Source organism: Muntiacus reevesi, chromosome 7 (genome assembly GCF_963930625.1).
Source record: "Muntiacus reevesi chromosome 7, mMunRee1.1, whole genome shotgun sequence".
Classification (NCBI taxonomy): Eukaryota; Metazoa; Chordata; class Mammalia; order Artiodactyla; family Cervidae; genus Muntiacus; species Muntiacus reevesi.
The window spans coordinates 50,545,769-50,557,703 of NC_089255.1; the positions used below are offsets into that span (position 1 = coordinate 50,545,769).

The following is an 11,935-nucleotide window of genomic DNA, read 5'->3' on the forward strand; positions in this document are numbered from 1 at the left end:
TCCACACCTCTAATAGTAATGCTCTTCCTGAGTATTAACAGCGGGTCTCCCCTTTCCCCAGTGAACATCTTTTGAGAGAGAAAACAAGTATCAGTGAAATGGCCAAAGGGTTGACAATTAATGTGGGGGGGTGGGGGTGGGGAAGACCCAATACCAAAAATGAAAAGCTTTATGCTAAAAACAGGCATTCTTTGGTTATTTCCTTTAACCACTTAAAATAACTCAGATATACATAGAGGTACTTTCCTAAAGAAGAATTTGTTTTGGATTTCCTGGGTATTTGTTCCAACTGCCGCTTGCTCCTATAGGGAAAACAAGGTCATTAAATCATCCTCATTTCCATGGCTGGTTTGAAGGTGGAGGCTTTGGGTTATTGACGGAATCTTCTTTGAAGTGGACTTTTGCCTTCTTGAAATAGGCCTAGATATGCCTGGGTTCCCCCAGTGCCAAGAAGTGCATTTGGACACCACGACTGAGTTATGAAACAGATCTTACTTTTAAATCTCACCTTTTCCAGTTGCCTAGCATCTTAAATTTACCCAATAGCATTTTACTTAGTTTTTTTTTTTTAATAAATATTTTCAGAAAGCTATTTGAAATTTTGAGGAACCTCAGTTTTTAACTCAATTAACTATTCCATATATAAATATCATTTTGATAGTTGATATAATATTTAATATTTTCCAGTTTCCAGCCACTCCCCGCCCTGTCCCTTCCCCACCCTCCACCCCCAGGACTGCATCTGATGTGATAAACTCATCCTTTATTTTGCCTTCAAGGTCCTCTACCTCTCTTTGGGTGTCTGGGAACCGGATGTGGAGAAACCCTTTGCCAAGTGATGGTTTCTACTAGCTTTAATGCACAGTGGAGTGGGAACCATGACAACAAAGTTTTTTCAACTTTATTTCTGCTTTTTGCTGCCACCCATGTTCTCCCTCTGCAGTTCTTATCTGAACTCTGTGGCAGTAACTGCTCATTTCTTTCAGATGGAGACTATTTTACCTTTACAAGACATGAACCCATTGGCGTGTGTGGACAGATCATCCCGGTGAGTGTATCTCCTCACGCCTTGTATTTATTTTCATTTGAACCAGTTCTCTTAAAGATACATAAAATATGGACCTCAGCAATGTGTGTTTTCCATTACTGGGGAAAAAAAACTGAGCTCATGTTGTTGACATATCTTTAACAGCCTCCCTGCAAATGCTTATTTGAACAGGTTAATAGGATTTCAGCTTCGTTACCAGGAGTTGAATTCTCCAGTCATGGAATTCTCATGATTAAAATAAGCAAAGCAAAGCCCAGTGTATTAATAACCTGCCTTCAGTTATGGATGTCCATTCAGCTTATGGAAAATTAATGCTTTGTTATATTTGCTTGTTGATTTTTTAGAACTGTGACTCACCATTTTTCCAGGCTTATTGTTTTATATGGTCTTTTAATCCCATTCTTTCCCACTGTTTCTTTTCACAAGAATCTAGATAGAAGACCCTACAGACGACACAGCAGTACAATTAACGTCACAGTCATAATTGAAACCATGCCGGGCTGTTGTGTGTCTTGTACAGGGAAATAGATGTACTGCTTAGTGTTTGGATTGGAACATTAAACATTGTCTTTTTTTTTTCCTCTCTGCCTCGTACATAGCCTTGGCACTATACAAAACATCATCGAGTCTTCCAGCAGGAGAGTCTAGCTAATCATTCTGGCAAGGATTTCAGGGGAGCCTCAATTTAAATTCTTAGAGTACAGACAAGAAGTCTTCTCAAAATATAGGAGAATAACTCAAGATAATCTTCAGCTTTGGGAGCCAAAGATTTGGGGGACATATTAATGAATTATTTTAAAGGTCCACAAACTCTGGGTTATTGCGAAATTTATTCAAGAATGAAAGGAGAAGATGAGAGATTTGGTTTAAGTTCTTCCGCCCCTAAACCACCCAGGGAAATCCCACTCAGATCAGAACTGGGTTGAGGTCTGTCACCTTAATTGCAGGAACTCAAACCTGCTTTTCCTGCCTTCCCCAGACTCAGTTAGCTGCAGCTTTCACTGACAGGACAAGAGTCGCTTGTCAGCCAGCTCGGCTCAATTACTGCACTCCCAAGATTTATATACTGTAGATGGAATTAAAACATCACTGTGTACTCCCAAGTTTATAAACAACTAAGGGGAAAAGAAATTGGGTGTTTGGTGAAGGCGAGACACTTGTATATTTTTGCAAGCTTGCCAGGGCCAGTGAGAATCCTTCAAGGATGGCAGCTGAGATGCTTCAGGCAGAAACGCATTGTGGTCAGGGGCTGGAGCCAGGGCACCAGGATTTCTGTTTTCTTTCTTAATGAAATTATCAATGACACCTGATAGTACTGAGGCTCATGCCTGCACTTATAACAATACAAGCTTAATATCCTTTTTAAAATTGGTTTAAACCTTCGTAGGCCCCAATCTCAGATACACACATATATTTTTTAGTCTCCATTAGTTTATTTTGCAGTGGCCAGGAGACAAACTAAGATTTTTGTGTCCTCATCAGTAGATGCATTTTATTTTTTGTAATTGTGTGTTTTGTGACAATACATGTAGGTAAAGAAAAAGGTTCTGCCTTGAAATACATGCTGACTTTAGGTCTTCCTCTCTGAAGAGCTTTTATACCAGCCTGAAACCCTGGTATAAAAAAAATAACAAATGCAAGAAAAAGTTTTCATACACAAGAACTTACTGGAACCAAAGGCTAATTTTAAAAACATAAAATGACAACAATGAAAAGCTGAAACAAAACAAAGACTCCCTTTTTACAATAAGATTTCTTTTTGTGGGTAGCTGGAAAATAGTAATTTGCTGACCAAAGAGAGAATAGGGGAGATTTTCAAGGTCAATCCTGTTCTCTTCTTAATGAAGTAATTAAAAAATCCAAACATATATACTCTGTGGTGGGACAAGATTTATGTTAAGGACCAGTCTGAGAAACCTGAGAAGTCACAGCTTGAAAACAAAGTAATGGAGGAATATTTTTCCATCTATCAACCCCGAGTTTTTGCCTTTCAGTGGAACTTCCCCCTGCTGATGTTTGCCTGGAAAATTGCTCCAGCTCTGTGCTGTGGCAATACAGTAGTTATTAAACCAGCAGAACAAACACCACTCAGCGCGCTCTACATGGGAGCCCTCATCAAGGAGGTAAGAGAAACCGACCTCAGGAGTGGCTCCCACCCTCCTTACAGTCGGGGCCTACTGGAGCATATCCGATTTAATGTGCTTCATCAGCTTTCACAAGCCACGTTTCCTCCAATTCTGTTTTGTTAGGCTGGCTTTCCACCAGGAGTCATCAATATTTTGCCAGGATACGGGCCAACGGCCGGGGCAGCAATAGCTTCTCACGTTGGCATAGACAAGATTGCGTTCACAGGGTCTACGGAGGTAGGTGCCTGAGAAACCACAGCTTAAAGAACAGTTCTGCAAATGAGTAGAGGGTTGGAGAGAAAATTGAAAATGTTACCCATGGACTGAACACCCAAAGAGCAGTGACTACTCAAGGTCTTAAGAAACAGATAAGACCTTAACAAAGTCTTCTCATAGCTAGAAGACTGATGGGTGTCAAAGTAAAGGTGGACATTGACTATTTGTGCCTCAGATCTCTGGACTCTTGTGTGCTCCATTTGTATGAGACTTGTCCCAGAAAAACAAAACCCTATTATATATTGTAATAAAAGGAACATATATCAGAGGCAAAAACAAACTAACAAACTGTCCCAAAAGAGTCTATCTCAGAAGCTGGGGTTCTGAACACTTTCTTGAATCAAGAATACAAATTAAGAACTGGAGATGTAAATTAATCTCTGGCCAAGATGCAAATAGAAACACAGCTGTGTCTTATGATTACATCCCCAGCTCCTGTAGATGCTGTTTGCAGCTAACTATGACCATGAGCCTTAAAGGGTCATAGAGAGTAGAGATCAGCGATTTTTTTCTGCAAAACACGGCCAGATAGCAAATGTTGTGGACTTTGCTGGCAATATGGTCTCTATTGAAAGTACTTAACTCTGCCCCTGGAGCACAAAGTAGCCATCGGTAATGTAGTATGAGCTGAACTCAGCTACAGGTGAGCACTGCATGTCCTGTACTGACTTTCCTCTGGGGTCAGTGGGCTCTGCCTGCCTGTCCACCTCTTGGCTCAAGCACTACTGGGCCACGTGTCTTTCAGGAGTTGTCAGCCATTCTGGTCAGACGTGACTAGGAGACACTCTTCAGTGAATGGTGCCGTGATTCAGCTTTTGGCTTGGGCAGGGCAGACTGGGCCGTAGGGCCGGCAGCAAGCCCTCACTTGAGGAGATGAATCAGGCCGATCTGCACCCATCTGTGCTCCCTGGCCAAAGTGTGCCCCCCAGTTTGGTTCTGCAAGTGAGCAGAGCCACTGGTTGGGGTTACTGCTTGGTCACTGCAGGTGTGAATTCAGTCTGCCAGGGTTTGTGTGTTGCAGCACCCCCCCCCCCCCTTCCCCATTGCAGTCTCATTTCGGTGGTGGGTGAGCTCTGCAGATTCCCCTGCAGTGCCCATGGTGTGAGATCAGAGTAGTGGCTCCCATAGGTCAACTCACAGTTCTGAGTTCTCCTTCCCCACTGGAGAAGCCAGAGGATCAGGGGAAATGTCTCCCCATGGTGTTGTAGTGGCCTGGGGAGGGCAGTGCAGTCACAATAAAGCTGCTTTTCTTAACTCTTCTCATGGGTCTCTGGTACAGGGGGGTGCTTCCCACTTAACCTTGTGTTCTAAGATTCTCTCAGTGATGTCTTGTTTTTTTAACAATTGCTCCTTATGCTTCTTATGAAGGAAAGCAAAGTCTGGAGCAATCTGTGTTGCCATCTTGGTAATGTCACTCCTCAGTATTTTCACTCGTACCAGATTGCTTTAATTATAAGGTTTTAAAAGATGTGTTGGAGTATGGCAGGCAAGATACCCTCTTACTTGGTTTTTCAAAACCTTTAGGCTGTCCTTGTCCATTCTTTCAGATAAAATTTCACTTTGGTTTTCCAAGTACCTTACCTTCCTCCACACAGCTCTCATTGGAATTTTGATTGCATCCCATTACCTGTCTGTATTAAATTGAAGATGAGTGTTCTTTCTAGAAGACTGACATCTCATCCAGGAACAAGGTATAAACCTCTTCAGTTATTTGTCCTACAGTGTTCATCACTGATGTCATCATTTACATCTTAGGCTTGTCTTGATAAATTAATTTCTAGGGATGTTTTTTCTTCCAAGGATATTTCAGTTTAAAAACTGAGCACTTTTTTTAAAGTCCCAATACCATGTGTTGGAAAGTCATGTTGAGAGGATTACTTAATCTTTCAGGCCAGACAAGAAGTGACGTAGTGCATCAATAAGAACATAAGTGCTTATTTCCAAGTTGCCTGGGTTTATATCTCTGTTTTGCCATTCAAAAAGTTTTTTAAACTTTTAAAAAGACTTTACTGAAGTATAATTTACATACAATAAAATGCATTCATTTAAGTACCAAAGTATACTGTCACATAACCATCACCCAAACTAAGATATAGAATATTTCCATACCCTAAAAAGATTTCTCACACCCTTGGCCCCAGGCAGTCAGTGACCCTCTTTCTTAATTTTCCTTCCTCTGTTACTTTATATAAATGGAATATACAATATGTATTCTTCCATGCCTGTTTTTTTTTTTTTTTTGATGAAGGGTTTGTTGTTCAATATTTAATGAATTAGTGATATAATTGGATTTGAATCTCCCATTTTCACTTTTATTTTCTACTTGTCCCATCTGCTTTTTGTTCCCTTTCTCCTCTTTTTCTGCCTCATTTTGGATGAATTGAGTACTCCATTTTATCTTTTATTTTGGATTATCAGCTAAGCCTCTTTTTATTTTTTTTTTTATTTTTTTTTAAATTTTATTTTATTAGTTGGAGGCCAATTACTTCACAACATTTCAGTGGGTTTTGACATACATTGACACGAATCAGCCATAGAGTTATACGTATTCCCCATCCAGATCCCCCCTCCCACCTCCCTCTCCACCCGACTCCTCTGTGTCCTCCCAGTGCACCAGGCCCGAGCACTCGTCTCATGCATCTCACCTGGGCTAGTGATCTGTTTCACCATAGATAATATACATGCTGTTCTTTTGAAACATCCCACCCTCACCTTCTCCCACAGAGTTCAAAAGTCTGTTCTGTACTTCTGTGTCTCTTTTTCTGTTTTGCATATAGGGTTATCATTACCATCTTTCTAAATTCCATATATATGTGTTAGTATGCTGTAATGTTCTTTATCTTTCTGGCTTACTTCACTCTGTATAATGGGCTCCAGTTTCATCCATCTCATTAGAACTGATTCAAATGAATTCTTTTTAACGGCTGAGTAATATTCCATGGTGTGTGTATATGTACCACAGCTTCCTTATCCATTCATCTGCTGATGGGCATCTAGGCTGCTTCCATGTCCTGGCTATTATAAACAGTGCTGCGATGAACATTGGGGTGCACGTGTCTCTTTCAGATCTGGTTTCCTCGGTGTGTATGCCCAGAAGTGGGATTGCTGGGTCATATGGCAGTTCTATTTCCAGTTTTTTAAGAAATCTCCACACTGTTTTCCATAGTGGCTGTACTAGTTTGCATTCCCACCAACAGTGTAAGAGGGTTCCCTTTTCTCCACACCCTCTCCAGCATTTATTGCTTATAGACTTTTGGATAGCAGCCATCCTGACTGGCGTGTAATGGTACCTCATTGTGGTTTTGATTTGCATTTCTCTGATAATGAGTGATGTTGAGCATCTTTTCATGTGTTTGTTAGCCATCTGTATGTCTTCTTTGGAGAAATGTCTGTTTAGTTCTTTGGCCCATTTTTTAATTGGGTCATTTATTTTTCTGGAATTGAGCTTCAGGAGTTGCTTGTATATTTTTGAGATTAATCCTTTGTCTGTTTCTTCATTTGCTATTATTTTCTCCCAATCTGAGGGTTGTCTTTTCACCTTACTTATAGTTTCCTTTGTAGTGCAGAAGCTTTTAAGTTTCATTAGGTCCCATTTGTTTAGTTTTTAAGCCTCTTTTTAAAGTGGTTGTTTTAGTAATTACAACGTGTGTTTTAATCACAGTCTACTATTTAAAATTATTATGTTACTTCATATATAATGTAATAACAGTGTAAAAGAATTTTCTATTTCTCATTGCATCCTTCATGCTGCTGCTGTTCTAGAATTCACTGCTATGTATGTTATGTAGCCCATAGTACATTGCTACACTTCTTGTTTTAAAAATTCAACTGTCTCTTCAAAGTGAAAGTGTTAGTTGCTCAGTTGTGTCTGGTGTTTTGCAACCCCATGGACTGTAACCCACCAGGCTCCTCTGTCCATGGAATTCTCCAGGCAAGAGTATCGGAGTGGGTGGCCATTTCCTTTTCAAGGGCATCTTCCCAACCCAGGGATCAAACCTGGATCTCCAGCATTGCAGGCAGATTCTTTACCATCTGAGCCATCATGAGGAAACAAAATTATTTTATATTTACTCACGTACTTAACCATTTCTAACCTTCTCTCTCTCTCTCTCTTTTTTTTTTTTTTTGGCCTATGTTTCTTTCTGATATAATTCTTTTTCTGTATAAAGACCTTTCTTTAGCATTTCTTATAGTTTGGGTCTGTTAGTGACAAATTCTCCCAGCTTCTGTTTGTCTGAATATGTATTTATTTTGTTTTCATTTTTTATGATTTTTTATGAATATAAAATTCTGATTCAACAGTTTTTTATTTTGTTTTATTTTATTTTCAACACTTTAAAGATGTCATTCTGTTTGTTTTTTTTTAATGACTTGCTCTGTTTCTGATAAGTTAGCAGTCATTCTTATCTTTGTTTTACTGTATATAATGGTTTTTCAAATATGTATGCTTTTTCATGTCTATTAATTTTTGAAAGGATGCTGAACATTGTGACCATTACATTATGGACCATGTAGATTTTGTTTTCTTTCTTTTAAGAGTGCGGGACTTCTTTCTGTTAGGTAATTAAGTCACTTGCAGTACAGGTTGACCCTTTTGACACTTAATTTTAAGCTTCATTAAGGACTAGTTTATCTTTTACTAAGATAAAATATATAAGATTACTAAGTTGGGATCCTTCTGGATTTTGTAGTGAATGTTCTCAGTGTTCAAGTAGGTCTTTCTACTCTGCTTAGTCAGAACTCAGATGTCCCCAACCCTATATGAGCTCCGAGGATTATTCAGCATACAGATTCCCTGATCTTTGTTCTTTATCCAGTCTTGGGAAGTATACCAGTCACCACAGGTATACCCTTTAGTTTAGCCTTCAGCCAGAGAATTGATGGGACCTCCATAAGTTTTCTTGACTGCATTGTCAGTACTCTCTTGTACTAAGCCTTTTACTTTTTAACCACCTCATTCTCTCCAAACTCTAATCTGTTCCATCATTTCAGTGAGACCAGCACATTCCACTTTGGTCTTAACAACCCATGATGCAAAAGGTCTTCCCTTATTTCTTTTCTTTTTTAAAAAAAAGTTTTAAATTTTATTTTATTTTTAATTGGAGGATAATTGCTTTACAATATTGTGATGGTTTCATTCCCTTGTTTCTTTTATCTCTAGAATCACAGTCTCATGCTGCATGATATTCCATTTAAAGGAAGCAATTTCATGTACTTTTCTAGTTGTTTACAGTGCGAGGGCAAGTTCAGTGACAGTTTTTGAGAAATAGACTGCCAGTTATTCCTACAGCCAAAATGAGTTTATTCAGAATCAGCGAAGAATTTCAGTTTGGGGTCTACAGCCATGGCAAACCACATGCACACCCTTCCACAGCAAGGAGAGCACTCTTTTAAAGAAGGGAAGAGGAAATTGGAGAGCTGGAGTAAAGAGTCCACTGGAGAAATTGAGAGTTGGAAGTATAGTTGCTTTTTGTTGCCTGACTTGTGACAGTCTTCTCTCATTGCATGAACTCTTGCCAGGTAAGAAGACGTTTTTCTTTTTTCCGCTGGGCTCTGCTACTGTCATAAGTGGTAGAGTTCCCTTTTTTGATCTCCCAACTCTATTTTAATTGAGGTTTCTGTTTATTAATTTTTTACACTTGCCCCTTTTGATCAAGACCTTTCTCTGAAAGCATTGCTGGTAAAGGAGCCCAGTTTTCTGGTTTCAGCAGCATTTTATCTCTCAGTGCCAGGAAGGACCTTTGGTGTAGTTTCCCACATCAGAGGGAAAGCCTGCAGATTGAAAACCTATTGAGGTCACATTCTAGTAACAAGGAAGGGTAGGAGGGAGAACTCTCAGGCAGTTTTTATGTAAAACCCTTGTGTTATCAAGATCATAGACATTGGAGATCTTCTGAAGTATCACGCCATCATTAAAGGTCTGGCAGGCAAGTTTCCTTACCTGGTCCAGATTATCTTGGAAAGGTTGTCTCATCAGATATTGTCTGCTTCAGTTCTAGGGAATCTTTACTTTCAGGTCTCCAGTGATGTGCAGGTCCAGCCAGAGTTTGGTGCTTTCTTTCATTGTATCATGTAAGTCCAAAGTCTGTTCCCTGGAGTTCAGTGAGACATGGGTTGGTTAGCAGAACTAGATAGAGGGATCTTTCCAGCAAGGTTGAAGAAAGTCTTTCTGGAAATTTTTTCCAGTAGATAAAATCTCCACAGAGTGTAAGGTGTGATGCTCAATGTCATTGTCTCCCAAGAGCACACGTAAAAAGATTGCTATACCAAAACATGATTGCTTTTAATAGAAGCAATTTGGCCTTTGCAATATTGGAGGATCTTTCTTACCAGTGAGTCAAGAGGTGGGAGCCAAGTGCACTGGGCATTCAATGACTATTTCAAAGTGGGAGAGTTTATGAGTTCCAAAAGATATCGATCTAAGGTCCAGAAGGACCTCTATGGTGATGCTTTTGGTCAAGGTGTTTTTAGGGACTCTACAAATTTCCTGTTTGAATCTTAACAATATCATTAGTGCATTTGACTAAACTAGAGGGTTGACAGTGGTAAGTATGGTCAAAGTGTTGTGAAACTGGCCAAACAGTACACAGTTGTCTTATCTGACTAGTAAGGTGAGTTCCTTGATCACGATGAAGTTCAGGAGTTGTCCAGGTAGGGATAATCTTTTTCAAAGGGACTTTAGTCACAGCAGAGGCAGTAGCCTGTCTGCAGAAGGTGGCTTCAGCCCACGTAAAAACATACAGACCAGATCTAAAACCTATTTATATTCATGAGATGGAGGAAGTTGTATGAAATCCTTTTCCAGACCTCAGATAGTCATTAGGCAATTTGAAATGTCCAGGAACAGTGCAGACAGGCTTATTTGGGGTATATATTTCAGACAAGTGGGTTAAGTGATAACTTCTTGGAGCCGTCTTAATGTTGCCTCACCAGTGTTGATTCATGAATGCTATCATTTTGTCAGTAGACCAATGGTTTAATGTATGTACAGTGGTTAGGAGTGAGAATTTTAGAATCTCCACTAGGACTGAGTTGTTATTTGGTCCAAACCAGAGTTTCCTCTTTTGTCAAACCAAGAATTGTTGAATTTCTAGTCTTGTTTTCCCTTCTCTGAGGCCAACTGTATTTGGCTTCTATAGTTTTTCTAAGTCACCATTTGGGGAAATATCTCTTTGGATCATGCCAGAGGTTTGATTCTTGTTGGTTTCTTTAAGGGCAGCATTCTTTCTGGAAATGTGAACAAGGTGATTTCTTTTAGCTTCCAGAAAGTCAAGTTTAGAATATCGTGGAATCTTAATAATAGCTAAAGCAGCAGGTAAAATGTATTGCATCCACTAATTCCTGAGTATAAGGGCCATTTAAAATTTTGGCTTCCGTAGTAGCTCAACTGGTGAAGAATCTGCCTGCAATGCTGGAGACCCCAGTTCGATTCCTGGGTTGGAAAGATCCCCTGGAGAGGGGATAGGCTATCCACTCTAGTATTCTTGGGCTTCCCTGGTGACTCAGACAGTAAAGAATCTGCCTGCAGTGTGGGAGACCCAGGTTTGATCCCTAAGTTGGGAAGATCCCCTGGAGGAGGGCATGGCAACCCACTCCAGTATTCTTACCTGGAGAATCCCCATGGTCAGAGGAGCTTGGCGGGCTACAGTCCATAGGGTTGCAAAGAATCAGACATGACTGAGTGACTAAGCACACATGTAAGGAAGCCATGTTGCTTCTACAACATTCCAAAATGATGAGCTACTCTGAAACCATGTCTACTATCAGTGGCACTTTGAACAACAAGCCATGTAAGAGAATATAATTTAGCCTGTTTAGCCAAAGTAGCCGTAAGTAAAGATGCTGCTTCAACAGTATTAAAAAGAGTTGTAGTATCATGCCCAGCTCAGTATTTGTCATTGTCACTTTAAAAAAGAAACCATCAGAGAACCATGAGAAGTCAGTGTTTCCTAAAGCACTTTCCTGCATATTATCTCAAGGAGTCAAGAGGAGACCTGTCAGTGTTAAGCAGTCATGAGGGACTTTATCAGTGACAGAGGGAGCAGAGCAGCAGGGTTACCTTTACCCTGTGAAAGAGTTCTGTGAAGAGTAGTTATCGTAAGGACTTCATAGGAGGTGAGGCAGGTGTCTGAGGAATGTTGACCATGATGAGACTTCAAGTGAGCTTTTCCTACATGAGGTACAGAAGTAGTTGAAGGGGATCCCATAACAGTTTTTTGGTGGCCTTCACCAAAAGGGCAGTGGCAGTTTTTGAACTAGAGAAGGGAAAAGTAGTTAATTTCCTCTTTTTCTTAGAGGAATTCTGGAATTATACTTCCCTAAGAAGTCTCAGGAAGCTGAAACTCCAATACTTTGGCCACCTCATGCGAAGAGTTGACTCATTGGAAAAGACCCTGATGCTGGGAGGGATTGAGGGCAGGAGGAGAAGGGGACAGACAGAGGATGAGATGGCTGGATGGCATCACCGACTCGATGGGCATGAGTT

The 11,935-nt window shown here is 40.2% G+C and overlaps 1 protein-coding gene across 1 annotated transcript in view; it reads left to right on the top strand.

Annotated features, from left to right (window-relative positions):
• ALDH1A2 (aldehyde dehydrogenase 1 family member A2) overlaps positions 1–11,935 on the top strand; it is a 104,663-nt gene that overhangs the window by 62,092 nt on the left and 30,636 nt on the right. Inside the window, exons 5-7 of the mRNA XM_065940493.1 lie at positions 987–1,048; positions 3,043–3,171; positions 3,298–3,411. Coding sequence (XP_065796565.1) covers positions 987–1,048; positions 3,043–3,171; positions 3,298–3,411 — 305 coding nt within the window. The remainder of the gene's footprint in view (positions 1–986; positions 1,049–3,042; positions 3,172–3,297; positions 3,412–11,935) is intronic.